Source organism: Ovis canadensis, chromosome 12 (assembly GCF_042477335.2).
Source record: "Ovis canadensis isolate MfBH-ARS-UI-01 breed Bighorn chromosome 12, ARS-UI_OviCan_v2, whole genome shotgun sequence".
Classification (NCBI taxonomy): Eukaryota; Metazoa; Chordata; class Mammalia; order Artiodactyla; family Bovidae; genus Ovis; species Ovis canadensis.
This window is the reverse complement of record NC_091256.1, coordinates 90,687,049-90,714,480: the sequence shown is the minus strand read 5'-3', so window position 1 is coordinate 90,714,480 and position 27,432 is coordinate 90,687,049. Positions and strand designations below refer to the sequence as shown.

The window sequence follows — 27,432 nt, the reverse complement described above, 5'->3', positions numbered from 1 at the left end:
GGCAGGCCACCTGTCTCTCAGGCATCTTCTGGTCACGGGAGGCTGCTGCAGCACACTGATGGTGTCAGGGCGCGTCCGTGTCGCCAGGAGAGACGGGCAAAGTGGCCTGGAGGAGCAGGCCTGGGGTCAGCTAGGCTCGTGCACCGGCCGCCCACGCCAGCCAAGCACCTGGGATTCAGACTGGAGCCTCAGCAGAATCTGGACCGACTCCGCTGGCTTCAGTCCTCTGGAGTTACATGCGAAGAGCGGAGACCACACAGGTTACAGAATGCCAAGTGTCTTCTGTACTTTATTATCATCATAGTCTTTGCATCAAGATACATAGCAATGATAGCAGGTTTCTTTTTAAAGCTTAGTATTAAATATTAAATATCTTTCCCCACTTTTTACATTACTCTGCCAAGAAAAAATTAAAACTCAAGTTATCTGAAGCCTGGACACACTCCCATGATTAGCCGGGCTGCGTAGAAGTCGGTGGCTTGTTCTTCCTGCCGTGTGAGCGGGCCCAGGCCCTAGAAAGATGGGACCAGGCTATAATTGTTTTTGAAAAGTGTGCTACAAAAACGGACGGCCTGTTATAAGCCAGGTTACAAAGTCAGGACAGGGGTGAGGGAGGGACAGTTTCTTCCAGAAACGGAATCTCTGAGGAGTCCCAGTCCATCGCTTTTCCCCAGAATGGAGCGAGGAGGGGTCAGATCTCACCGTGAGCTTCCCAGCCCCATCTCTGGGAGGGGGCGGCTGGGGGCAGGGTGGCTGCACCTGCCCTCCCCCACCTTTCTCAGCGAGGGAATGGAGTTTATTGCCCAGTGAGTGTGAAGTGGGCTGAAGCTTGGTTGGTACTGAATTCTCTAAGAGGTTTCTTCTAGAAACAGACAACTCAGACTCTTCCTCTCACTTCAGCATAGAAGTTATTTTAAAAGCACTTGGGAAGTTCCTCCTGCACCCCTGGGGGCAGCTCAGAGGAGGGAGTCATCAGTACAGCCCCCTTCCAGGCCGTATCGGAACTCCTGCAGGTTGGAGACGCCGTAGAAGTGGACGAAGGCGGCCGCCACCACCAGGACATGGAAGATCTGATGAGACTGGAACTGCAGGGACAAGAGAGAAGCTTCAGGGCAATGGCAGGGAGACCTGAGGGAAGCGAGAGGAGGCACTCGCCTCTCCTAGTTCCTCCGCAAAATTTCCTGCACCATAAAACCGATACGTTTGTTGTAGGAGAAAAAAAACGTGTAAGTCCTGTCAGGGATTCACTCACCCACATGCACCAGCATGAGCAGGGACACGCGTCACCCCAGACACCACCTGCCCATGTCTGTCTTTGCCTCTGACCCCGACCTCCACCTTCGGGCAGACCCACCACCACAGCCCTGCAAAGAGTCGTTTCTTACCCATATGTCGAATTTTCCAGGGAAGAAGCGCTCAGGAATGCGTGCGGCATAGAGGCCGGCTCCAGTGATGTACATCACAGCCATGAGGAAGAACCAGCCCATCTGGCCCACCGTGGTGGCCTTGACGAAGCCCTCCGCGATCGTGAAGTGCATGGTAGGCACGACGCCGCTCAAGCCAAGCCCCAGGAACACCCCTGAGCAGATGGATGGAGCGTGTCAGGCACAGGGACGGCCCTGCTGCCCTGCTGATACAAGTTACTTCCTGGTGAACAGCACGTGTTCAGGAAATTTTGCACAAGATGGAGAGCCATCATCAGATGCTGCTTCAGCGTCCAGAGTGGGAAGGAGGCTGGGTAAGTGCTGACACAGCCGTTCCCTCCTATGGAGCGCCAAGAACAAACATCGTGTGTTCTCTGTTATCTGTTGAGCAACCCAGGCAATCATGTGCGTCAGAACTCTGATGGCTGCCTCGGCTACGAAGCCGAGATGGTGAGCCCTCGGGTGGTGTGCCAACCAGAGACGAGCAGGATGGGCGTGCCATTAAGAGCACAGAGGACTTAAGGAATAGGAGTCTGACCTCCTGAGGAGACAGACCCCAGTGAGAAGCCATCAGATAAAGAGCAGATGGCGCCCCTCCACACCAGGCCCCTGCCCACGGCCGCCGGGCAGGGCTCCGCTTCACCTCTGCAGACGCCCTGGGTGAGGCACCATTGGCTGGTGCTCGATGAATAGTTAACTCTCTTAAACGAGGGTTAAACCACAGCGATGTTAAGTCTCTAGGGACTGGAGACAGTGGTAATTGACGTGTGGCTGCAGTAAAGCTGGAGTCTGGACAAGACACCAGGAAGGGGCTCCTGCTAACAGCGACCCTGTCCCTCAACACGGCTCGGGCTCTAGGCGCTTTCTCTACCAAGCCACGCCTTTCATTCCCTTAGGAAAAGAACTCCCGCTGAGCTAGAGACTGTGCTTTGTACGCTTCGCTTCGTAACTTCCTCAAACCAGAGGTAAGAGTCTTTTCTGCACTTTAATTACTGTACTGTTGCCATTTCGCTGAAACAGTATGAAACTTGCCGGGGGACCGAGCTTTGAGAATTCATGCTGTTTCTAAAGTTCTAAACACAGGTCAGGGTCTGGGTGGGGGCCCAGGGCTGGCCCCTTAGGCTCACGGTCTAGACACCCACGGGCGCCCTGCCTTGCGACCCACCTGCTCGCGTCTGCCGGTGCTTGGGCGTGGCGAACCGGTCCCACTGCGCCACGATGATGGCGGAGATGCCCAGGACGCAGACGATGGAGAGGTAGATGAGCCGCGGCTGCGGCGAGCAGTAGAAGGAGTAGTAGAGCCAGGGCACGAAGCTGCCCATGATCAGCAGCGCGATCCCCGAATAGTCCAGCCTGAAAGAGCCGCGGGGCGGGGTGGCCGGTGGGCGGGCCGCGGGGCGGGGCGGCCGGGCTCTACTGCCCTCAGGCCGACCAGGGCCCCCACTCACCACGCGGTCCGGCCTGTGTCCTGACTCAAACCCCCACACGGTCAGGCACTGTTTGGGGCACGTTTGAAAGGCACCCCTTTGCCCAGGCTGTCAACAGCCACACCCCCTCACAGACACGCAGCCAGGAGATGCATCCATCACAGTCCAGCCAGGCCCCAGCTTCCATACAGCAAGGACTCTGAGTATTCCCCAGTTCTGACAGTTCTAAAGCCAGAACCCTTATCGTGGGAGCATCACTAAGGCGGTAGTAGTCTCTTTCAGTTGACTTTAATGATAAAGGCGTATTACTTGTTGCTGGTGTTACTGAGAAAAACAGAACAACTCAGCAGCACTTCCAGAACCAAAAATAACAACAAAAACGAGCAAACAGAAGCCCAGGCTCAGCGCTGGGGAGGACGGGCATCTGGGGCTCCTGATAAGCTCTCCCGGCGGGTGGGCAGGCGCGCCCGTGGGCGGCGGCGCCCTGACGGGAAGGGGGCACGGCCGGGCGCTTGGTGCGGGAGAGCAGCCTCTGGACAGCGCTGCGCTGGGATGACGTCTACCCACAGCGGGCTCTGTCTGGAGGAGGCTGCAGTGAGAATTTTCAAGTTGGACTTAAGAGAAAAGCTTCCTGACCCTCTTACACCCATGAAACATCAGGGAATCTTGAGGAGCCCCTGCAGTCGCCAGGACCCCCCAGCACCTGGATCACGGGCGTGAGGACAGCACGTGGTTCTTCCCCACCATCCCTGTGACTCACTTGGAGAAAGTCCGGGAGACTTTCTCTGAATGACAGTAGACAGTGTGGAAGAGCCAGGAGAAGCTGAGGCAGAGCACCGCTCCCAGGAAGAACATCCCGAACACCACCTTCTCCTGGAGCGGGGCCATGAAGTACATGTTAGGCCTCAGCATGGTCAGGATCCCCAGGAAGAGAAACAGCACAAAGCCTGCAGCAGGGGAGAGAGGAGTCTGAGGAGAAAGGCGACAGGCGATGCTTTGAGCCAGCCCTGACGCCACAGGCTGAGCTGCAGGAACCCAGAGACCCAGACCAAAAAGAGCGTCTGCTAAACGCTGACGTGTCCTTTCTAGACGGTGGGTCTCTGACGGGATGGAGCCGCCAGCCCCAGGACGGTTCTGACCACAGAGGACATCCGTTCGGACATCTCCCCCACCCGCACACCAGTGATGAGGGGCCCTGCGAGCTCCCCGGCAGTGTAAAGACACCACCAGCTCCCTCATAATCGTGACAATGGCGTTTCTCCTTCCCGTGGACAAAGGCCACACAGCTCCCGGGCCGGAAGCAGACGAGCCCGATGTCCCCCGGGGCCTCACCAAGCAGGTGCGTCCAGATGTTGCCGGTCTCCGTGTGGATGCGGAAGATGCTCTTGAAGCAGGCGCGGAAGGAGGGCATGGGCGGCCGGTGGCCGTGCAGCAGGTAGTCATTGTCCTTCAGCCAGTCCGGGAGCACGTCGTACGGGATGACCCTCCAGCGGCCCTCCCAGACCTGCAACCACATGCGCTCTTAGCGGGGCTGGGAGCCACGAGCCTCCCCAAGGACGCGGCGTGCAGGAGAGCATCCGCCGGGTTCCAGAGGGTCCTGGGAGGCGGTGGGGGCCAGCCCGGGGATAGCAGACACCAGGATAGCAGGAGCGAGGCTGCCCCCGGACCCCCGCTTAGAGTGTCTTTGTTCTTGTGTCAGGAAGCTTATCTGGATGTGCTTAGCTGAGCAGGTCAGAAGATGGCAGGACCTCCTCTCAGCTACCTGAGAAATACACGTTTACCGCTCCCCCCACACTCTGGCGGCTGTCTGTCATCGTCCCCCCTAAGTTCTCACTGTGTTGAGACTTTTCAGAGCAGGAGTTCTTAACCTAGGACGTAAAGACAGCGGACAGTGTCCAGAGAGCCGGTGAGCAAGGCTAGTCTCGGAACTCGTGACGCTGCCCCCGTGGAAATCACAGGCCTTTTCGTGTCAGGTTTGCAGTTACCGGTTTCTACTCATCGCCACTCAGAAATGACAAGCTCTGATAACACAGCTTGTCATGAGCGCGTGTTCAGCGTGTTGATAAAGGTGCAGTGCTCCCGCCTCAGCCCCGGGCGGGTGAGCCCGCTCCCTCCCCGCGGGACGGGACCTTGTACACGAACTCCTCCATCTTCTCCATGGCGTGGTGGGCCTGCAGGGGCAGCGTGAGCACGCGCACCTCCTCCTCCTCCTCCTGCGGCCCTGGGCAGGCCTGCTCCTCCTCGGCCTGTGGGGAAGGGGAGAGCGGCTGCAGCGCTGGAGGGCCTGGGGACGCACGCGTCCGGCGCCCAAGAGGCAGGCCATGCCGCCCTCTGCCCGGCCTCTCCTACACACAGGCCTCGGGTCTGCTCTCCGGAAGCAGGATGCTGCCTGAGTTTGCAACGTCACAAGCGCTGGGGGAGAGCGCGCCACAGCGCCCAGGGGAGAGGACAAGGGAGCCAGCACCTGAGGCGCAGGGTCAGCAGCCCAGGCCTGCACCCAGGCCCTGGCAGCCCACCTCTGTCTCCAAGACGGTGGCCCTCAGCTTCCCCCAGTTTCCCAAACACTTCTCATTTAGACCGCTGAACAAGGAGGAATAAGACAGAGGCTCAGAGATCCGCTAAGACTCTCAATCTGATCGGTGCCCTGTGCACTGGCCCTGGGGCCCAGACAGTGTCCACCTGCTCCGGGAGAAGCCAGGCCTCAGAGCCGGCTCCACAGGAGCAGCACAGGAGGGCCTGAGAGGGCTCGCCTCCGGGGAGACCTCCAGAGCCGAGGCGGGGAGGGCAGTTCCTCCGTGGGGCGGGTTTTCCTCCTGCGATGCTTCCTCTTAGATCTTGTGATAGAGGAACACCCCCCATCCCCCACCAAATTCATCCTCTGTCCGTCTAGGCACAGAGTCCCTGGTCTCCCTCAGAGTGGGGATGCTACTGGGGTTTTGCTCAGGCACAACGAAAAGCCCACTTGGCTGTACAAGAGGCCCTGCCAGGCCCCTCCAGGGACAGGGCCTTATCTCCCCCCTCCGCCCCTTGGGGACTCTGAAGAATGAGATAAAGCGGCCAGGTGCGGCCTCCACAGCAGCCTGGGGCAGCACCTGCTCCTCCCACGAGCCTTCCAGCTGGCCAGATCGGCAGGGATTTTCCATGGTATATGGAGCCTGGCCTGACTGCTTCCTGCCTTCGTCAGGACAGACAGTCCAGGGCGCTGTGGCTCTGGGGAGACCAACAGGTCTCAGGAGAGGCTGACCAGGGAGATGACTTACTTTGGTTGGGCTGGTGACCGCCCGCTTGCCCTTCTCCTCGAGCAGGGGTCCCAGCTCGGCCAGCTCCACTGTGTCGGCCACCCTGTTGCTGGCGGGAGCCCCGTTGCCCTGGGCCACCGCGGGCCCCTTGTGAGACGACATCAGGATGGTACCTCGGGGCCCTCTGGCTTCAGCCTGGGGAGAGCGTGGGGTCTCTTGGCCCCAGGGGCCAGAGAGCTCCCTGTGATGGGGACACTGGAAGCAAACACAGACACAGGGTGTTGACAGTTTATCCTTCTGACGTCTCATTTCTGAAGTCAATACTGAGAAAGAGACAGCCCCCCACTCATACCCTCTCCAGTCCCAGAGGCCAGTTAACTGCACCTCTCCTCCTCTGTACCATCAGCCTTTACTGAGGTTTCACTAATCCTAAAATCTGAAAACCTAGTTGCTTCAAAAGATTTGTGTGTTTTGCACCAAACTGTCACCCCAGAAAAACAGCTACCCACCCCACATCCCTCCCACAAACACGGAGCCCCTTCAGTGAGCCAAGTTTATCCTGATTCCCAGTGCTGGCCCAGGAAAAGCCTGGCTCCGAGACTGAGCAGCAAAAAGAGGAAGCCGAAGCCTGGCTGTAATCACCACAGGCCACCCAGGCTGAGAAGCGAACCAACTGCCAACTGAGCTCAGCGGGCTTTACCTACAAACGCCCTGAAACGTGTGCGCCGCCTACAAAAGTGGGCCGAGGGTGGACTGGCGGTCCAGGGGTTAACTTCTCTGCAAGGCCTACTGCTTCTGTTGGAGAATCACTGCCCGGCTCTGTGAGGAGAGCACACTTTGCTCACAGCCCTGTCTTGCAGCAGCAATAACTCACCTGGCCGTGGGAGGCTGAAGACACGAGGCAGCCCCCGCCTTGCCCTGCCACCAAACCAGCTCAGCACAGGCCTGTCCCAGCGACCACAGGTCAGAACCTAGGCCCCACTCCAAAGAGCTCTGGAGCTGAGAGACAGACCCTGTAGGAGGCAGTCTTTAATCAGGCCTCAGGAAGATAAGATGAACGTTAAGAGGAGGGGAAAAGTGCCCCAAGACTTCCGACCCCCGCTCCCAACAAAGGAATTCACTGCTCACAGCAACAGCAGCCAGAATTGGTCTGCACTGGTCACCTGAGCCCCGGGAGCCACCAGGCAGCGCAAAGATGGCCAGGTAACACCTGCACGGAGCAAGCTGCCCTCCGGGGAGGAAGCAGAGCTCGGGGGCCACCTCCTTCATCGGGGCGGTCAGCGCAGCCTCGCTCCCGAGGGGGCAGCTCTGCCTCCCCAGTGGTCGCTGCGCACCCACCTTTGCCATGTGTACCTGCTCTTCTACCCGAGAGTCACCTCGATTCCTTCTCAGAGATTAAGACCGGATCTGTGTGGTCAGGTGAGGGCAGCCCGCAAGTTTCCAAACAGTCATGCCAGGCTCAGCCATCAGCACAGCTGAGAGCTGGTTCAGGAGAACAAATGACCGTGCCTCCGTCCACAGACCCCGCTCTGGTGCCGGCACACAGGCACTGGCTCCTCCTCCACACATGCAGGACTCTGCCAGGAAAGATGCCAGCCCACAGCCACAGCCAACGACTGAGCCCCTGGAGAGCAGGAAGCCAGAGGCCCACGAAACCCTCAGGAGACAGGCGGCCCACGTGAGCAGAAACACTGGGCAATCTCTTTCAATAGGCTGACCACAAAGACACATTTCCTCAAACTGAAGTAATCCCGGACAAACAGCTTTAAGAAGAAACAAGTGACACTGCAGTGAAAACACAGATAGCTCTGGGCACCCCAGACAAGGATGAGAAGGGGAATACACTCAGCTGGAGTCCAGTACTTGAGAGGCGGCCACTAGGGTCAGAAATAGACATTTTCTCAGGTTCTGGGATGCGGTGCCACACAGATCACTAATTTATGCATGTCCCTGATTGTGGTCAGAACCTGTATTTCAGAATCGGTGGAAGAATGACGGAGGCAGCATTCCCACCAGCAAGCATGTGACCCGCTAGCTAAGGCGTTCCGCGCTTGTGCCTCTGGGCTGCTCTCTGTCTCCATCCCCAGAGCAGCCAACACCCCCCCAGAATACTTAACAAGTGCACTTAGTGCCGGCGCCCCGAGGTGCTTTAAGGCACTGTGCAAAACCCCAAGTCACGCAAGTCGCTGTCCTGAAGGAGCCTGTAGCCCGGTGGCATGAGGCCACCCGCGGCACGTGCAGAACCAGGGGCAGCGCCACTGCTCCAGCAGGAAAGCGCGGGAGAAACCTGGGCTAGGGTGGCGCACCCCCGGTGCAGGTGAGTGCTGTGGGCCTGACTCACCAGTGGGGGTGAGAATGATACACATTATACGATGGGCAGTCAAGGCCAGAGAGCAGGCGCGGACTCCAGCCTGGCGCACTTCCTAACTTCCTCACTGGGTCTGACGCTCTCACGCCCTCAAGCCCAGCGTCCTCCTAGGAGGACCTCGGTCTTGTGGCAATCTTCAAAGGCTTTGCTCGTTCAGTCGAAACCATCTTCTGTTGCTTCTGAGCCCCTTTGGCTCCCACACCCCACCCCCAGCATTATCTCTAGACCCAGAGTCACTAACTCTGACAGGCACCCGGTAACTCACAAGCCAGGCACGTTACAGCTCATCACACAAGACACATCGCCACGCATCAAAGAACAGACGACGACGCTCAGCGGAGGTCATGTCACCATAGTGAGCAGAGTCCACCGTCCAGCGGGGTCTTCTAAACTACCAACACAGGGACAGGAAGGGAGAGAGGGGGTGGAGGTCTGGTAAGAAAGAAAAGCAAGTAATGCTAGAACCTGAAAGTCTACTTGGCAGGGTGGGCCTCTCACAGACGGCCGACAACTGGGACAGGCGAGCCTTTCGGCGCCCGCTGTGCCGCGCCAGCGCCAGCCCCTGGGGCCTGAGGACGGACTCTGGGCACTCAGAGCCAGCTGGGCTTCACTGTCCCACAAGCTTTGCTTCTGATTTTTTAATATTTCATGGGTTTCTTAAAATTTTTTAAAGATTAATTTTATTTACGGCTGTGCTGGGTCTCTTGCTGCGCGGGCTTTCTCCAGCTGCGACGAGCAGGGGCTCCCCTCGGGCTGCCGGTGCAGGCTCTAGGCCACGCGGGTTCAGTAGCTGCTGGCTGCGGCTGCGGTGGTCGCAGCTCCCAGCTCGGGCGCAGGCTCAATAGTCGTGGTGCCCGGACTTCGCTGCTCCCTGGCGTGAGAGGTCTTCTTGAACCTGTGTCTCCCGCGTTGGCAGGTGGATTCTTTACCACTGAGTCGCCAGGGAGGCCCTCACAAACCTTCCTGTCCTTATATGTTCTAGAGGAGACACCTTTCTCCTCAAAATCGCCACATCCAATGAAGGAGTTATAACTGGGCCAAACTCCACTGAGTGCATTTTTGATGGGATTTCTTTACTTCAAGTTAATACATCTTTGCCACTAAGCTCTCCCGCTGGATAGCCCTGTGACACTGGAGGGCAGGGCTGTGGGGGCAGGGGCTGCCTGTGCTCCTATGAACAAGATTACCTGGTGCCAAACTTGGGGAAGCACTGATTCTTAGTTGCCAGCCTTTGTTGGTGAGTTTATTTCCCTCACACTTTTGGAGACGTTATTTTGTGAACCAGTTCACAAGGTTTTCACATTATAGTACACTCCTTCTCAGGAGTCAAAGGCACAGAACTTCTAGAAATTTTTAATCTAGGGTCCCTGAGCCCTTGGAGGTTCCACAAGTTAAGCTCCTTCTTACGCCTACCTGACTCTCACAGTAAAGCTAGACTTGTTCTGTTGTGTCTGACTCTGCAACGTCATGGACTGGAGCCCTCCAGGCTCCTCTGTCCATGGGATTCTCCAGGCAAGAACGCTGGAGTGGGTGGCCATTCCCTCCTCCAGCGGATCTTCCTGATCCAGGGATCAAATCCACATCTGCACTGCAGGAGGATTCTTTTTTTCTTTCCTTTTGAACGATGTAGGCAGAGTTTTTTTCGGTAAAGCACACACATCAAGGACCAGTTTGCTGTTAGATCGCTGCACAGATGCAGTCCCAGCAACAGGCAGAAAACGCCACGACCCCAATGTCCATTCACATTCGGTGGGCTTGTCCTCATCAGCAGAAAGATTGAGCCAAGCAACCGTGATTTCTATGCTGCTGCTGCATTGCTTCAGTCGTGTCCGACTCTGTGTGACCCCATAGACGGCAGCCCACCAGGCTCTGCTGTCCCTGGGATTCTCCAGGCAAGAGTACTGGAGCGGGCTGCCATTTCCTTCTCCAAGGAAGATTCTTTACCACTGAGCCACCAGGGAGCCCAAAACAAGACGAGTCCAAGCAGTAAGGACAGAGAACACAGTCGTCTCTGCCGCTCTGTCAGGGAAGGTGGCTGCGTAGCGCTGCTGGGGGAAACGAGTCAAGGCAAAGGCTTACGTTTGAAAACTGCTGAATTACAACAGTGGAGCCTCAGCTTTCCTATTTAAGTACAAGTGTCACTGACTTAAGAGTCTGCAATGAAAACCCAGAATCTAACTTTCTTTGTAGCTCTTCTCCAGGTAAAGCTATCTCAACAGAAATAGGTCTTTTTTGAATCCCAAACAGACAGGTAAGCTTTCCAAATGCCATAACACAAGGTAAAGTAAACAGGAATGGGAACGCGTTTCATACCAGCCCTTGATTTTAATACCTGGCTTTTAAGTACATTAACACATTATATGGTCACTGTATACTGTGAGAGCCCAGATGAAACAAGTAAACGAGGTACATGTCTAAAAGCGAATCACTCAGTTTGCCTCGAGGGCACTTTCAAGGATCTATTCAATCTAAGACAGCTAAAACTTCATACACAGTAACCATGCCCCCAACATTTCTGAGCAGGAAAAGGCAATTCACCTTGAAAATAGTGAAAGGAACACAGTCCAGTGGGCAACATGAGGGACGAATGGACATTAAGGGCAAAACCTAACAACTCTGATGGATACCAGCACCAGAAAACACCGCACCAGTACTGATGAAACCTCTGCATGTAGAGATGGCTTCGGTTTTCCCTGGTAGCTCAGGCGGTAAAGAATCCGCCTGCAATGTGGGAGACCTGGGTTCAGTCCCTGGGTTGGGAAGATCTCCTGGAGAAGGGAAAGTCTACCACTCCAGTATTCTGGTCTAGAGAATTCCTTGGACTTGTAGTCCATAGGGTCGCAAAGAGTCACACAGGACTGAGTGACTTTCACTACTTCACTTAGTTCACCAGTATGATCACCAGTAGGTGGGGTTGTGTTCCAAGTGTGTCAAACAGTTCCTTTCTGGCTTTATATTAAAGAAGCCAAGGAGATTTCTTAGGGAAATAAACAACAGACTTATTGGCCTAGAAAGAAGGGAAAATTCTTTACTGTCCACAAAGAAGCGTGGCGTTGTGGCTGCAGAGACAAGGCAGAGAGGAGCCTGGCCTCGATGTTAAGAGGAGGCAGCAACTCATTTGTCTCCTAGCACCGCTACAAGGCTAAACGCCATAAGCGCTGGAGGAATTCAGGAGGAAGCTCAGTTTGAGCTGGAACATCGGGAAAGGTTTTGTGGAAGATTTTAAGAAAGGATTTTGATAGGTAAAGATAGGATCAAAGCATTCCTGAGGGTAGTGCTGTGAACCTGGGCAGGCTCAAAAGAACAGAGACCCCAGGGCAGTGAATAATCCACTTTCCACAAGGAAATCTTGGAAAGGCAATGTGAGGCCAGACTTAAGAAGCTGAGGACAGTCTAAAAGCTGAAATCCGCAGTGCACTTTATCCATTAGCAACCAGGGGCCTACTGGGAAGGGTGTGCCCTGTCTGAACTTTCAACCTGCAGGCAAAATAGTTGCTTAAAATTTCTGTTTATCCCCTGGGCATCGGATAGTTTCTTGGCCCCTGAGAACAGAATGCTTTCAGATTCTACTCAACAATTAGGTACAGTTTCGGGGAGACCTGCCCTAAGATGGCTGCTTACAGGCAACACACCAGTCCTTAAAACTGATGCCCCAAGTACACGGAAGTTACTCCTGGGGTGAAGAAATCCCACGGCGGCAATCCGTGTGTCAGCGCCCCGCCTGAATCCCAGCACTGCGTGGACACTACCAAACAGCAGCAGCAGCAGCTGCGCCACAAGAGGCGATGCAAGCCTAGGTCTTAGCAAACAGCCGTAAACAGACCCCAGAGCCCCTTCACTTCAGAGAGAGCCAGTCAGTCCAGTGCTCGCTTGATTCAAGCCGGGAGCCTATACATCCTTTCCCTGCTGTGTCTTCTCCCTCCTTGGGGGAAACGCCAGATTAACCTAGCAAAGCACTCTGCAGGCCTCCTGTTGCTCCTCCGACACCTGAAGCTCCCTAAATGAAATTCGCCTTGTCCGTTTCCCACTCGCCTGCGTAGCGCCTGAAACCGAGAGGAAACATCTATTCCATTAAAAACTGAAGGCTTGACCAAAAACCTCAAACAGGATGGCACCTATGAGAGATTTCTGAGGGAATAAAATTTCCTTTTTCCCCAAAGTACTTTAGATTTCGCTCACATTGCAGCATTTAGGGCCACCTTACACACAGGCCAACTGTCCACCAGCCTCCCCTTCCCCGCCGCCAAGGTGGGGGCACTGTCACGGTCTAGTAACCGCGGGGCTCCTCGGGCTGCCGAAGGCGGGGGCTCCCCGCCGGACGGCCGCTCCGAGCCTCAGGCCCGCAGCCCCTCGGCGCTCGCCTCGCGCGGTCTTGGGACCAGGCTCAGCTCCGGCCTGGCGGCCCTGAGCCGGAGCCTGAAGCCCGACGTCTCACCCTGGCGACTGGTGGGTACGGCCGCCACGGCGGCTGTTGACAGCGGGGGACGCGACTCGCACGGGAGGGGCCGGGAACGCGGACAGCTGACGCGTTGAGGCTGGAGGAGCGGCCGGCCCCGAGCGGGGGTCCGGGGGCCCTGGGGACGCCCGGGCGGTCCAGCCCTACGGCAGCTGCCTCAGGCCCGCGCCGAGACTCCTATGGGGAGCCCGCCCTCTGGCCGATCCCCGCCCTCCGGCCTGCTCGCCACCGAACCCAGGGGAACTTACGGCGGGCGGGGGGCTGTGCTGGGGGCCGCGGCACCGGCGCTACATCCCGCGTCGCTGGAGGCGGCCTGCGGCCGAGCGGCCCGGATCTTCTGCGCCCTCCCGGGGCCGGAAGGGGCGCGCAACCGCAGGGCGTCACCTCCGCGAGAGCGTCACGTCCTCTCAGACGTTCGGCTCCCGGCTCTCGCGAAGCCCAATCACAGGCCGGCCCCTTGGACCCGCCCCCAGGACGGCCCCGCCCCCCACCTGACCCCGCCCGCTCTAGCCCGGTGATCTTCGTTGTTGTTCAGCCGCTAAATCGTGTCTCACCCTGCGACCCCATGGCCGGCAGCACCCCTAGACTCCTCTGTCCCGCAATCTTTCCGCAGTCCGGACCACAGGCCCGCCCCTCGGCCCCGCCCCTCCCGGCGGCCCCGCCCCCCGCCGTACGACAGCGCCTCAAGTCCCAATCGCAGGTCCGCTCCCCTCGGCCCCGCCTCCCGCTCACGGGCCCCGCCCCCTCGCTCTGCTCCAATCGTAAACCTTCCCTCGCAAAGCCTCGCGGGAACCACACCCTCCAAGTTGCTAACCTGTGCTCCCTTCGAGGAAGGAATTTCTGGGAATTAGACTGAGCCCTGCGAGTGAAGTGAAGTCGCTCAGTCGCGTCCGACTCTTCGCGACCCCATGGACTATATCCTACCAGGCTCCTCTGTCCGTGGAATTTTCCAGGCAAGAGTACTGGAGTGGATTGCCAGCAATGCTGAATTTCCTGTCCCAAACCTGTCCTCTAGGCTGGGCACTTCTTAATCCTTCTTCTTCAACCTCATGGCCCCTCCTTTCTGCACATATTTACTGAGCGCCCCACGCGTGTGAGGCACGAGGCCAGCAGGTTCCTGGTCAGGAATAGCGGCGACGCATTGGCTGGCCTTTCTCGCGGACTCCCTGCTCTGGCCCGGGCTCCGGCTGAGGCTGGATGGGGACCGCAGAGTGCCGCAGCCGCCATCTGGGGGCATGACACCTCATTTGTCACAAGGCTGGTAAGTGACCAGTCTATTCAAGATGCAGAGACAGGGTGGTTTATTATAATCCTGATGTTTCAGGGGCTTTTCCAATGAGAAGAGCCGACTCAATGGATGTGAGTTTGAGCAAGCTGTGGGAGTTGGTGATGGACAGGGAATCCTGGCGTGCTTCAGTCCATGGGATAGCAAAGAGTTGGACATGACTGAGCGACTGAACTGAACTGAGCGGATGCTTCAGGGCAGTGGGAATAATTCTCCAGGTGCTGGTTAAAACTGTAGGGTCTGAAATCACATAGACCCAGGCTTCCATCACTAGCTAGCCTCTGACCTTGAGCACGTTTTTGAACCCTCCATGATAAATACCTCGTCTGAAAAATAGGAATAAAACAGTGCTGTTTCATAGGCTCTTTGTCAGGATTGAGACAATTTATGCAGGTTTTTGGCTTGATGCTTGGCAAATCATAAATGCTTCACAAATCTTAGTTACCATGTGCTGTCCACTGTATAAAACCCTCAGAAATGGCTGCTGTCCACAGAAGTTTGCTCTCAGCTTGGCATTAAAGGCTCTCACCCACTCTCAGGCCTCACCTGCCTCCACTTGCCCTCTGGCATTTGGGCTTCAATGAACTTGCCGAGTTCTCCAACATGAACTTCTCTTCTGTCCTTCAGGCTTTTGTACACACCGATCCTTCTGTTGGAACACCCACCCTGTCATTCTCTGCCAAAAGATCCAAGCAACTTACAATGCCCAGTTCTGGTTTGCTTTGGACCAAGACAATCCTAGGTTCATACTCAGGCTCTGCCAGCCACTGACCAGCTATGTGACTTCCTACATGTCCTGGCTCCCAGACTCAGGATTATCATAAGGATTCAGTTACACCATGATCATGATCAAATCCCTTACAATTATACAGTGGAAATGACAAATAGATTCAAGGGATTAGATCTGATAGAGTGCCTGAAAAACTATGGACAGAGGTTAGTGACATTGTACAGGAGGTAGTGATCAAGACAATCCCCAAGAAAAGAGAAATGCAAAAAGGCAAAATGGTTGTCTGAGGAGGCTTTACAAATAGCAGAGAAAAGGAGAGAAGCGAAAGCAAAAGAGTAAAGGAAAGATATCTCCATTTGAATGCAGAGTTCCAAAGAATAGCAAGGAGAGATGAAAAAAAGCCTTCCTCAGTGATCAGTGCAAAGAAATGGAGGAAAACAATAGACTGGGAAAGACTAGAGATCTCTTCAAGAAAATTAGAGATATCAAGGGAACATTTCATGCAGAGATGGGCTCGATAAAGGACAGAAATGGTATGGACCTAACAGAAGCTGAAGATATTAAGAAGAGGTGGCAAGAATACACAGAAGAACTATACAAAAAAGATCTTCAAGACCCAGATAATTACTATGGTGTGATCACTCACCTAGAGCCAGACATCCTGGAATGTGAAGTCAAGTGGGCCTTTGGAAGCATCACTACAAACAAAGCTAGTGGAAGTGATGGAATTTTAGCTGAGCTATTTCAAATCCTGAAAGATGATGCTGTGAAAGTCCTATATTCCATATGGCAGCAAATTTGGAAAACTCAGCAGTGGCCACAGGACTGGAAAAGGTCAGTTTTCATTCCAATTCCAAAGAAAGGCAATGCCAAAGAATGCTCAGACTACTGCACAATTGCACTCATCTCACATGCTAGTAAAGTAATGCTCAAAATTCTCCAAGCCAGGCTTCATCAGTATGTGAACCGTGAACTTCCAGATATTCAGGCTGGACTTAGAAAAGGCAGAGGAACCAGAGATCAAATTGTCAACATCCATTGGATCATCAAAAAAGCAAGAGGGTTCCAGAAAAAACATCTATTTCTGCTTTATTGATTATGCCAAAGCCTTCGACTGTGTGGATCACAACAAACTGTGGAAAATTCTTCAAGAGATGGGAATACCAGAACACCTGACCTGCCTCCTGAGAAATCTGCATGCATGTCAAGAAGCAACAGAACTGGACATGGAACAACTTGTTCCAAATAGGAAAAGGAGTACGTCAAGGCTGTATATTGTCACCCTGCTTATTTAACTTATATGCAGAGTACATCATGAGAAATGCAGGATTGGATGAAGCACAAGCTAGAATCAAGATTGCCAGGAGAAATATCAATAATCTCTGATATGCAGATGATACCATCCTTATGGCAGAAACTGAAGAACTAAAGAGCCTCTTGATGAAAGTGAAAGAGGAGAGTGAAAAAGTTGGTTTAAAGCTCATCAGAAAACTAAGATCATGGCATCTGGTCCCATCACTTCATGGCAAATAGATGGGGAAAGTGACAGACTTTATTTTGGGCTCCAAAATCACTGCAGATGGTGACTGCAGCCTTGAAATTAAAAGGCACTTGCCCCTTGGAAGAAAAGTTATGACCAACCTAGACAGCATATTAAAAAGCAGAGACATTACTTTGTCAACAAAGGCCCATCTAGTCAAGGCTATGGTTTTTCCATTAGTCAGGTATGAATGTGAGAGTTGGACTATAAAGAAAGCTGAGCGCTGAAGAATCGATGCTTTTGAACTGTGGTGTTGGAGAAGACTCTTGAGAGTCCCTTGGACTACAAGATCAAACCAGTCCATCCTAAAGGAAATCAGTCCTGAATTTCACTGGACGGACTGATGCTGAAGCTGAAACTCTAATAGTTTGGCCACCTGACGCGAAGAACTGACTCATTTGAAAAGACCCTGATGCTGGGAAAGATTGAAGCGGGAGAAGGGGAGAACAGAGGATGAGATGGTTGATGGCATCACTGCCTTGATGGACATGAGTTTGAGTAAACTCTGGGAATTGGTGATGGACAGGGAGGCCTGGTGTGCTGTAGTCCATGGGGTCACAGAGTCAGACACAACTGAGAGACTGAACATTTAGCACAATGCCTGCTACTGCAGTTAACTGCTGTTAACTAAAAAGCGTCCTTCTCTTCCTCTCAGAATCTTTTCCAAACTCTTACCGTCTGCACCTTCTATCTGTTCCATAGTGCTCACCGTGTTGCAGTTATTTATCATTGTCTTCCTCTAGACTATGAGTTGTTTGGGGTCTAAGAACAGTGAACCCTCAGGACCTAGCACAGGGCTTGGTGCATGGAAGTCCTTAATGTTTGTATACTGAGTGGATAAGACAGAAACCTGTGCGAGACAAGGAATGAGCTTCTGTGTAGGGAATTCTCTCTGCTGGGGTGCTTCACTCTCTGAGCCCAACAATCCTAAGCAAGATTTTCCTCTTTGGTGGTTAGGTGTCCAAGTGCTCACAGAGCCCAGTACATACACATGGCAACTGATCAGACATGCCTGAAGGGACCCCAGGAGCAATTCAGTACTGGCTCTACCCTGGGGGGCCCACAGCCATTCTTTCTGGGGCCCCAGAAGAAGTCATACACAGTTCCATGCAGAAAAACAATGCCAACCTTCCTCCTGTCCTGATGCATTGTTCTGTGCCAGTGTGACTAACAGAGGATCTGAAGAGGGAGGGACCCTGCTGTGATGCCTAGAGGGAGTGGACTGGGCCCAGTTGCTGGAACAGGAAAAGGGCAGTCAGGACAGATGGGTCCAGGGAACTCTGTCCAGGCACCAGCCAGTCTGGCCAGGGCTGGTGAGGTCAGGTTACTTTTTAAAGGACCAAAGCTTCTCTTCCAAATAGAAAGACAATACTTTGACTTATTTGCCAGGCACCCTGAAGAATAAATACAGTGAAGGGCCAAGAGAAGGCAGGAGAGCAGGAGCGGCCAAACCCAGGACCACTGTGAGGGCTCCAAAAGCTTCCCTCTCACTTATATTCTCCTTCATCCTCCTGAGGCGTCTCCAGGGAAACCCTGCACTTCTGGCTTTGCTGAGACAGCTGCTGAGAGGAGTGTGGACTTTGGGGACAGCTCACGTTTCAGCCAGGGCACAACCACTCCGAGGTTCAGTGGAAGACCTGAAGAAAATTCTATGCTGGGAAACAGTTCCTCCTCACATTCTCAGCATGAAGCGCCTTGGAAACAAGGACCCCAGACACAACAGCCTCTTAGGTGAACCCCAGGGCCTGCGCCCATTTATTTGCATAAGCCAGAGGTTTCTGCCGCAGTAGCAGTCTCAGACCAGGGGCAGCCCCCTCCCTCCAGCCTCGGCAGGTCCAGAGCGAGACAGACACCCGACACAGTTCAGATTCCTTTCTCTGAGGCTGAGGAGACCATTTCCTCCCCTCCCTTGTCTCTAGAAGACAAGGTCTGTAAGTCTGCACCCCCACCCCCATTCACAGTCTGCTATGGGTTAAGCACCAAATATTAAATGAAACCCATTACACAGGGTTCTTTCACCACAAAGACTGCGATGCCATCGAGGAACCAGCCAGTCTGGGAACAGCTGTGCCCGCTTCCTTCTCTCCGACTCATGGGAGAGTCTGCTCCAGGAGCCTGACTTGCATGTCATCACAGGGAGACTGGGGGCCTTCCAGGGGAAGACTCGGCCTGGGCCATCTTCCATGGCTATAAGGATGTTGTTCCTGCAGGGACCACCCAGACCTGAGCTCTGAGTAAGGCAAACAGGCTGATACTGTCGGGAAGGGCGTCCAGGGCTTATGGCCTTTGGGTGCTGGCTGGGGGCAGGGGGCAGCCACAGGGCAGGGGAGTGCGGGAGGCTCAGTAGGTGAAGCGCATCTTCGGCGAGTAGCCCAGTTTGTCCAGGCTAGGGTGGCAGGCCTGCTGCACCATCGGGGGTGGTCCACAGAGCAGCAGCAGCGTGTCCTCCCCGGGGGCGGGCAGGCGCTCCCGGATCATGTCCGCAGAGACAAAGCCCTTGCTGTAGGCCCAACCTGCATGGGAGAGGAGAGCGCCACCTTCCAGAGCTGCGCTGGCCGCGGGGGCAGTGTGGGCAGGGGCGGGTGCTCTGCACAGTCTGGACTGGCTCCTCAGAAGGCCTCCAGGTGCAGCAGCACCAATGGTCAGTGGGACAGCAAGCCCTGCCACCCCCGGTCAACAGGAACCGCAGGGAAGGGTCCAGGGGAGCACTGAGTCCATGCACCCGGAGGCTGGCAGCATCAGCGGGCTTCACTGAGACCAGAACCCACGGGAGGGGGAGCCCTGATCTGCGACGCCCAGCAATGGGGACGGCACCTTCTGGGGGGTGATCCAGGGTGAACCAGAGCTTAAAGCGGTTGGGGTGTTGGGCCTGCAGCTCCTCCAAGTCCTCTCGTAAGATTATGTCCTTTTCAGTCTGAAATGAAGTGGAGAAGCAAAGTCTTTAGGAACCTTCTCAGATTCTGAAACATAAAAAGTTCTCTGCTATAACAACTCTCCAACCAGGAAAGAAAAGGCAAGCAGAAGTTCAAGGGTATAAGCAAGGCTTTGAGGGAGTTAGGATGAAAGGAAGGAGAGGGAAGGAGCCTTTACTGACTCAATAAAAGGAATGAAGATGGACTGTGTAACAGGACACTCAAGGAGCCAGTCTCTGCACTCTGCAAATGTTTTCTCCTTCTCCTTCCTCAGGGGCCAGGGAAGGAATCTGGCTCAGTGCTCTGTCCTGCTCACTGTGGGGAGGACCCTCCACCCCAGTGGGGCCCTGGGCAGAGGCTGGGCCAGTGCGCCCACTAGGACCACCCTTCCCACACAGCAGCTGGAATCCCAGGACTGAGAAGAGCGAAGCAACCTGATTGGCAAACAGCAGAGAGCACTGGGTAGGATCTTCGGGGTCTTTCAGGATGGCCCGGATCAGCTGCAGCATTGGAGTGATTCCTGCGCACAGACACCCCACGGTGAGACACAGGGCCCACTTCCCATTCCTGCCTGTGAACTGCCTGACCCAATCAGCTTAATTCTACTCACTCAGCCCTTCACTCTGCTTTCCTTCATGTTCTAATTCTCTGTGCTTCTCCTGTGACTCCATAGCACCAACATTTCTGGACGGATGTGCCCTTTATCCCAGACTCACTAAATTTCCTATCTGGTAGGTGACTTGGGATCAGGTGCTCAGTGTTCACATAAGTTCATGTTGTTGAAAAAAAAAAACTCAAAGTGAAAGTCGCTCAGTCATGTCCGACTCTTTTCAACCCCATGGGCTATATATATAGTCCACAGAATTCTCCAGGCCAGAATACTGGAGTGGGTAGCCCTTCCCTTCTCCAGGGGGATCTTCCCAACCCAGGGATTGAACCCAGGTCTCCCACATTGCAGGCAGATTCTTTACCAGCTGAGCCACAAGGGAAGCCCTCATGTTGTTGAAATCCTTCTAAAGAACCAATCCAGGACTCTCCTGAAGTCCGCTGGAGGGTAGGGCTTGATATCCCAAATGACTGTAAGCACCTACTGACTCCATGATGAGGGTCCTAGAACCCTGGACTTGCAGGTTAAGTGCCTGAGCTTTGGAACTGGGCAGAGCTGCACACTGACCCTGCCTCCAGCTATGCGCGGAAAGCGTTCAACCTCTCTGAACCTCCGTTTTCTCATCCCTAAAAAGGGAAGGCTCATACCTACGTCACAGACACATACAGAGAGATGAGCACAGTGTCTGCCGCAGGCAAACGTCCAATGCTAGTTTTCTTTCTTCTCCGCTGTCCTATTCCTAGCGGCTTCTCTGGTCTCACCCCAGATTTATTAGGTTCATTCAATCTGAGGTCTTGGGAGAGCCCACCTCATACTGTCAGTTAGAAATAAATTCTGGGAGGGCTTCTGCCTGGTTATGACTTTGCTTTGCAGCACCCAGGGGGCTCTAGGCACTGCTGGGGACCCCCCAGTTTGGCCATGATTACCAAACCTTCTGAGGGGCACCCGGAGCTGTCACGGCCACGGTCACAATGGAGGGAGGGAGAGGGCAGCCCTGGGGCCATGCACCTGTGCCTCCGGCAATCATTCCCAGGTTCCTGGCCACACGGGCTTCTGGTGGAGCCTTTTTGTTGGTCTGGATGTTAAACTTCCCTGAGAGGTTAAGCAGAGAGATGGGAGAAAGAACAAAGTCAGTTCAGCGAAGCAAGAAAACAAATGCAGAGTCGGAAACACGGCCCAGGCCAGCTCAGCAGCTGCTGTGGAATCCGATCCTGGGGCGGCGGTGTTGGGCCAGCCCTGACAACGAGACATTTGCGGGACAATCAGGCCAGGACTGTCTGTCCCACGTGATGAGCAACAGGGAGTCATTAGCTGGCTCCCGCAGAGGGCCGCTCCCTGGAGAGGGCAACAGGCATGGGGCCAGGTGGGACTCGACCTCCTCAGGGGCCCAGACCAGCGCCCCGGATGCCTAACGCACCCGCTGTCCCCGTGGGAAGGGCAGACGCCATCGTCAGCCCTGGCTCTCTGCAGCCTGGCCTGGGAGTGAGTGTCTGAGGCAGAGCGGGAGCAGCACGCCTTTGTCAGCCATCCCCACAGCTGTCAGGGCGGCTGAACTGTGCGGATGCGGGACTGGCCTCGGGCACATGGGGCTGCGGAAGACGCCTGTGTCTAAGACCGGGGCTGTGTCCACAGGCGGGGCAGGCGGGCCTCACCCCCGTGCACGCACACACAGAGCCGCACTCCACAGAGAGGTCCGTGGGCACCAGAGTTGCGGGGGTGGGCCGTTACCTTTTCCCGCGTAAGTGAGCAGCCCACTTGGCCCCCGAAACTCCACCATGTCCCCAATCTTCAGGCTATCCAGGTACTGAGACATCTTCCCTCCCTCAGGAAATTTGGGGTGCACGCCCTTCAGATAGACCTGATTCGACAGAACGGAAAGAACTTTATTTGAATGTCCCTGGCTTCTGAGTCCCCCGGTGACAGAACCTTCCTGAAGCTGGGCAGGGATGACACCAGGGCTGTGTCCTCACGTCCACAAAGAACATGCACCTCCTCCTACCCAACACATTTTGGAAGTTTCTACAAAGCTCAGAGGGAGGAGGATAAGGGCTCTGGAGGCTCCTTCTGACCCTCTTACCTTGATGACAAGATCCACGTAGCCCTGGTCCTCATCGCTGGTGATGGGAGTGTACGGCCTGATGACCAGGCTGCCGTCGATCCGGGCAGAGAGGTAGACATGTTTGCCTGGGGACCACGTGAGAGCTACATGTGGACCGGCTGCACTCCGGCTACCTTTCAGAACACTCTGGGAGGTCTGAGAGGAGAAGAGCATCTTGCTCCCTACCGGGGTCCCCGTGAGCTACCAGGCAGGGAGGATTCAACCCTTTGAGGCCCTAGCTGGACCCTTCAAAAGCTGCCCTCTGCAGAAACTCTTATCAGTGACTGCCAGGACTTTACTGGAGAGCTGAGGGTCTGGGCAATGGGGAGAAGGGCAGAGTTTGCTCAGGAGCAGTATTTGCTCAAATCCTGCAGGAAGGAGGGGAAGTGTTGAGTGCTGAAGATGTCTGGGGGCACCGAAGCCACGCCCAGAGTGGCCCAGGGCACCACGCAGCCTGGAGGGGAAAGGGGGACAGAGCGCAAAGGCAGCGGAAGGGAGGAATGCGGTGCAGGAGACCCCAGGAGGGGAGCCACCCTGTCAGGGCACCAGGGACAGGAGCCCACGCCATCCTTCTTACCCACAGGCAGCCCCAGAACGTGGTGAGCCGTGGGCAGGGCAAAGCGGAACCTCTTGGTGTTGTGATTCACGGTCTGGAGGACAGATGACAAGCGTCTCACCAGGCAGGTCTGGTGCGGCCAAGGCTCCCGGGCACCCCAGCCACGGTCTAGCGGAGCTCCGGCCCCGCCCCTACTCCACAACTCACAGTCTTGTCTAGCAGTCGCAGCCGGTACTTCTCATTGGGGTCCAGGAGCGTGACTGGCGGCCGGCGGGACCTCCGCACCAGGTAGGCGCCCAGAGCCACGCCGACCAGCGTCAGCAGCCCCACGCCCAGGGAGGCCAGCAGGACCGGGCTCTGCAGGCAGAGGGGGCAGTGACAGCCGCGCTGGGGAAGAGCCCAGGGCGCGGGCGGGGACGGGCCCCGGCGACCTGCGCCCCAGGAGGGCTAGCCCGGACTCCGGCCCAGGGGCCAGCCGAGGCCCGGGGGCAGCCTGGGTGGGGCCCCCAGCCCGAGCGTGCGGCCCCGGGACCCCGGCATCCGGGGAGGACGTGAAGCCCTGCTGGGCGGGGCCGGCGGCGACAGCCCCTGGTCCGGACCTGAGTGCCGGGTCCCAAAGGGGACCGAGTCCCCCGGCGCGGGGTACAGAGCGAGGGTCTTACCGGCTGCAGCCCCATGACGAGAACCGCGGAGCTCGCCGCGCAGCCGGCCGCCGGATCCCACAATGCGCCGCGAGGAGGGAGGGGGCGGGGTGGGCGGGGAATGTGGGCGGGGCAGATGGGCGGGGCCACCGGCGCTCCACCCCTTTCCCCCAGACCCAGGAGCCCTACCCGGAGGGGCTGCCCCTCCAGCCCCTCCTCCTCAGCTTTCGGTCGGTGGCCGCTTGGACCGCTTCGGCTCCAACAGGCAGAGTTCTGTCAAACGTAGACACATACCCTGCAGGAGCTGGGAATCTCAAGCGTGCAGATGCTCAGCGAGAGTCAGGCTCAAAGAAGAGCAGGAGGGCCTGCCAGTAACTAAGGGTTGTGTAGTCACCTTGGTTTCTCAACAGGCAGAATTTCAACCGGAGGATCCACAGCCTGGCCGAGTCTCCTCAGGAATGACAGGGGCAACTTCGTTGTCTGCTTCCGTGACTGGTTTTGCTCGCACCCGGCCATCAGGCTCATTCAGGAGCTCACTTTGGGTCCAGGTCAAGATTCTCCAGCTTGCTGGGTGGCTCAGTGGTCAAAAATCGCCTGCCAATGCAGGAGATGCGGGTTCCATCCCTGGGCCAGGAGGATGCCTGGGAGGAGGAAAGGGCAACCCACTCCAGTATTTTTGCCTGGAAGATTCCATGGACAGAGGATCCTGGTGGACTGCAGTCGATAGGGCCACAAAAGAGTCGGACAGGACTGAGCACAAGCTTCTTACCGGGATCTGGGTTCTCCTGCCTCCAGGGCCAAAGACCTGGCTTTGGGGGTAGACGAAACTGAATCAGAACCTGGACAGCTTACTCAGCCTCTCTGTGATTCCTGTCTACAGATGGATGTGTGTTATTGTCTGTCTAGTACATAGGCTGATGTGAGACCCAAGTGAGACATGTAATGTACTTAGCGTGTGGCCTGTCACAGAGCAAAGCTCTCAACAGGCATCAGTTGCTGCAGTGACTCAGCAGACAGTACTGATGCTCGGTTCGGGATTACAGCTGAGCTCTGCTGGCAGGAGTAGCCTGGGGCAGGAGGAGTCAGACACAGATGCTGACAGCCTGGAGCACACGTTGGCCAGGATGGCCATTCTCTCTAACGCGCAGTTCCCAACTGGAGTGGCGTTTGCCCTGGATTTCTCCCGAGGCTTAATCCCTTGCTTGCAGATGCCCGTCTTCTCACCGTATCTTCACTTGGTCTTCCCTCTGTGTGGGTCTGAGTCGGCACCCTTTTTCTGCTTGGTCAGACAGTAAATATTTCGGTGGCATAGAGGCTGTGTAGCAACTCTTCTACTTTGCTGCTGTAGCATGAAAGCAACCACAGATAATACACAAATGAATAAAAGTAACTGCTTTCTAGTGAAATTTTATTCACAAAAACAGATGGTCGATCCTCATCCAGCATTACCAGAACCCCTCAGATAAACTGGTACTCAACCCCTTCCAGACCCCACAGAAAAGCACTCAGAGACCTGTTCTGGTGGAGGAGGGCGGAGTGGCGGCCAGACGCTCCAATCTGGAGCTAGACACAGAGACACACTCCCAAGTGACCCAAAGGACACCAGCTCAGGTGGTGAACACTGACCGCCAGGCTCCCCACAAAATAAGTCACCCGATTCCCGCCCATCCCCCGCCATCCAGCCCCTCAGAACCGCCTTCACTAGACTGGACAATGGGTGGTGAAACTCCAGGCTCAGAAGAGCTCCCTAACTCCCTCCCTCCTGACATGACCTCCCTTCTCCATCAAAGCCCTCATACCTTCAGCGACTCTGAAGGACACTGATTGTCTCTGTGTCCCATTGATTTTCCTCTTAGGTGATTCTGCTGGGCTTCTCCTTTGAGCAAAGTGACTGGTGGGAGAAGCTTCCATAGTTGGTAAGACTTGGCTATCAGCCTCAAATGACATGGCGGGGGGACTGCTGGTTTCGCGGTCCTTTAGGAATTTGTATTAATGGGGTCATACAGTATGTGGTCTTTTGTATCTAACTTCTTTTTTGCATTGTGGTGTTTGTGAGATTTATCTGTATTGTTGTGATCATAGTTTATTCATTTTCATTACTGATTAGTGTTCCGTTGTATGATTGGATCAAATTTATCAATACCTACCTGTTCTACTACTGATGCCCATTTGGGTGGCCTCCAATTTGGGGCCGTCACAAATGATGCTGCTATATGCACTGTCCTCCATGTCTTCTGGGGCACAGGCGCTTGGGTCTCTGTTGAGTGTGTGCGCAGGAACGGAATTGCCCCATCGTTAGGTGTTCGGTGTTAGAGGCAGTGGATTCTGCAAACAGTCTTCTAAAGCAGTTGTGGTGGTTTGCCCTTCCACTAGCAGAGAGGAGAATTCTTGCTTCTCTACATCAGAGGCTGACAAACACTTTGTCTAGAGAGCCAGACAGTAAATGTTCTAGATTTTGTGAACTATAGAGTATCCGTCACTGCTATCCAGCTCTGGCCTTGCAGCATGACAGCAGTCCCAGGCAGCGTGTAGAAAAGCGATTATGGCTGTGCTCCGATACAGCTGTGTTGGTGAAGCAGTCCGTGGGCTGTGTTTGGTCCACAAACGAAAGGTTGGCGGCAGTTTACCAACCCTCGTACATTCTTTCCAACGTGCGGTACTTCCTAACTCAGACGTTCTGATGTTTATTTGCAGTTCTTCGAGGAAAAGTGAGAGGACCTTCTTGTGAAACCCTTCCTCATTTGCACGGTTCCTTGTTGAGGTTTTCGGCCCATGGGGTTGCCTGTCTTTTTCTCACTGATTTCTACTTGTTCTTCATATACTTCTGGGTGGATATTCTTCGTCTGTTACGTGTTAACAATACTCCCGCTGCATAGCTTGCCTTTTCTTTCTCTTTATGATGCTTCTTCATATGGTGTTAAATTTGGCCTATATTGAAGACATCCTGCCTTATATTTTCATTGTTTTTTTTCTTCTATTTTTACTAAATTCTTATGATGGATGCTTACCTTTTTAATTTTTAGTCTCGTTTATTTTACTTATTAGTCTCACTTGTTTTCATGTAAGACTGTAAATTTCCTTCTGGAACAGGATTAACTGCATGACCCAAGTTTTCCTATTAGTAATTCCATTATGATTCAGCTGTAAATATATTCTAGCTTCCATAATGATTTCTCTTTAGCTTATGAATTATTTAGAAATATGTGTTTATTTTTAAAGTATGGGTTTAAAAATCTTTCTTTTTGTCATTAATTTGGAAACCAGGTGGGTTAGAAGCTAACTGTGCTGCCAGAGGCCTTGGAGTGTCTCTGCAGTCGTCTGGACTTGCTGAGCGGCCGCCTGGTCGGTTTTCAGGCGTGTTTCCAGCTTTTCGTGTTGAATGTGGGCTCCTGGTGCTGAGGCTTAGCTGATTGCCCCCCGCACCTTGAGATCCTGTCCTTTACTCGTCGCCTGCCCCCCGCCCGCCTACTATCACAGACACTTGATTCCCTCAGGGCGAAACCAGCTTAAGTCGTTGTTTACCTATCTGGAGTCCCATTTTTGTTTAATTATTTGGTCTCTGAGAATTTCAGATATTGTTTTCATCCCAGTAATCACCAACCCAATGGACATGAGTCTGAGCAAGCTCCGGGAGTTGGTGATGGACAGGAAAGCCTGGTGTGCTGCGGTCCGTGTGGTCACAGAGTCAGACGCGACTGAGCAAGTGAACTGGACTGAGTACACATGACAGCAGCTTTTAAGTGTTGCATCTGGTATGTTGAGTTGTTTCATTTTGTTGGAAGAGTTTCTGCATCTGTTCCTTTCCGGCTGCGCTGGGTCTCTGCCTGCGCTCAGGCTTCCTCTGGTTGCAGTGGGCAGGACTCCTCTAGTGGCGGTGCTCTCCCCATGTGGGGCACAGGCTCCAGGCTGCGCGGGCTTCGTGGCTCCTAGGCATGTGAGATCTTCCCGGACCATGGATCAAACCTGTGTCCCCTGATTTCTAACCACTGGATCACCAGGGAAGTCCTGTTCAATGTAAGGGTTCATAGTCAGACAAACTGCCAGTAGCAAAATCTTCGGTAGTTTATTTGTGATTATACTGAATAGAAACGTATAGATATTTTGCATAAATTAATAAATTCTGTATTGAAAATATTGTAATGAAGCCTG

The 27,432-nt window shown here is 54.7% G+C and overlaps 2 protein-coding genes and 2 long non-coding RNA genes across 14 annotated transcripts; 2 read left to right on the top strand and 2 right to left on the bottom strand.

Moving 5' to 3' along the window:
- Positions 1-261: 261 nt before the first annotated feature.
- Positions 262-13,640, bottom strand: ADIPOR1 (adiponectin receptor 1). 11 transcript variants are annotated; one of them, XM_069545014.1, is made up of 11 exons: positions 13,163-13,269; positions 8,724-8,849; positions 7,444-7,853; positions 6,965-7,103; positions 6,112-6,345; positions 4,981-5,097; positions 4,184-4,355; positions 3,612-3,798; positions 2,590-2,777; positions 1,386-1,579; positions 262-1,085 (listed from the first exon to the last, which is right to left on the bottom strand). In XM_069545014.1, the coding sequence occupies exons 5-11, from the start codon at positions 6,250-6,252 to the stop codon at positions 957-959; spliced, it is 1,128 nt and encodes a 375-aa protein (XP_069401115.1). In that variant the 5' UTR covers positions 6,253-6,345; positions 6,965-7,103; positions 7,444-7,853; positions 8,724-8,849; positions 13,163-13,269; the 3' UTR covers positions 262-956. The 11 variants fall into 11 exon arrangements, with proteins under 11 accessions (XP_069401115.1, XP_069401114.1, XP_069401116.1 ...); XM_069545013.1 differs by lacking the exon at positions 6,965-7,103 and adding an exon at positions 6,791-6,909; XM_069545015.1 differs by having other exon boundaries at positions 7,467-7,853.
- Positions 1,765-20,834, top strand: LOC138416209 (uncharacterized). Its single transcript, XR_011247590.1, has 2 exons — positions 1,765-2,389; positions 19,656-20,834. It is a non-coding gene; the product is annotated as an uncharacterized lncRNA (long non-coding RNA).
- Positions 18,197-23,380, bottom strand: CYB5R1 (cytochrome b5 reductase 1). The gene is made up of 9 exons (XM_069545020.1): positions 23,305-23,380; positions 22,850-22,999; positions 22,664-22,736; positions 22,066-22,172; positions 21,717-21,846; positions 20,997-21,080; positions 19,816-19,901; positions 19,284-19,383; positions 18,197-18,982 (listed from the first exon to the last, which is right to left on the bottom strand). Exons 1-9 carry the CDS (start codon positions 23,317-23,319, stop codon positions 18,810-18,812), a joined length of 918 nt encoding a protein of 305 aa, XP_069401121.1. The 5' UTR covers positions 23,320-23,380; the 3' UTR covers positions 18,197-18,809.
- Positions 22,461-27,415, top strand: LOC138416207 (uncharacterized). The gene is made up of 2 exons (XR_011247588.1): positions 22,461-22,930; positions 23,694-27,415. It is a non-coding gene; the product is annotated as an uncharacterized lncRNA (long non-coding RNA).
- The last annotated feature ends 17 nt before the right edge of the window (positions 27,416-27,432 follow it).

Coding starts and splice junctions, on each gene's coding strand:
- CYB5R1 (XM_069545020.1), bottom strand. Junction 22,173..22,663: donor CGTTCTGGGGCTGCCTGTGG/GTAAGAAGGATG, acceptor CGTGGTCCCCAG/GCAAACATGTCTACCTCTCT. Junction 19,384..19,815: donor CTCTGCTGTTTGCCAATCAG/GTTGCTTCGCTC, acceptor ACTTCATTTCAG/ACTGAAAAGGACATAATCTT.
- ADIPOR1 (XM_069545008.1), bottom strand. Junction 2,778..3,611: donor GTCTCCCGGACTTTCTCCAA/GTGAGTCACAGG, acceptor CGGCTCTTTCAG/GCTGGACTATTCGGGGATCG. Junction 1,086..1,385: donor CTGGAAAATTCGACATATGG/GTAAGAAACGAC, acceptor TTGTCCCTGCAG/TTCCAGTCTCATCAGATCTT.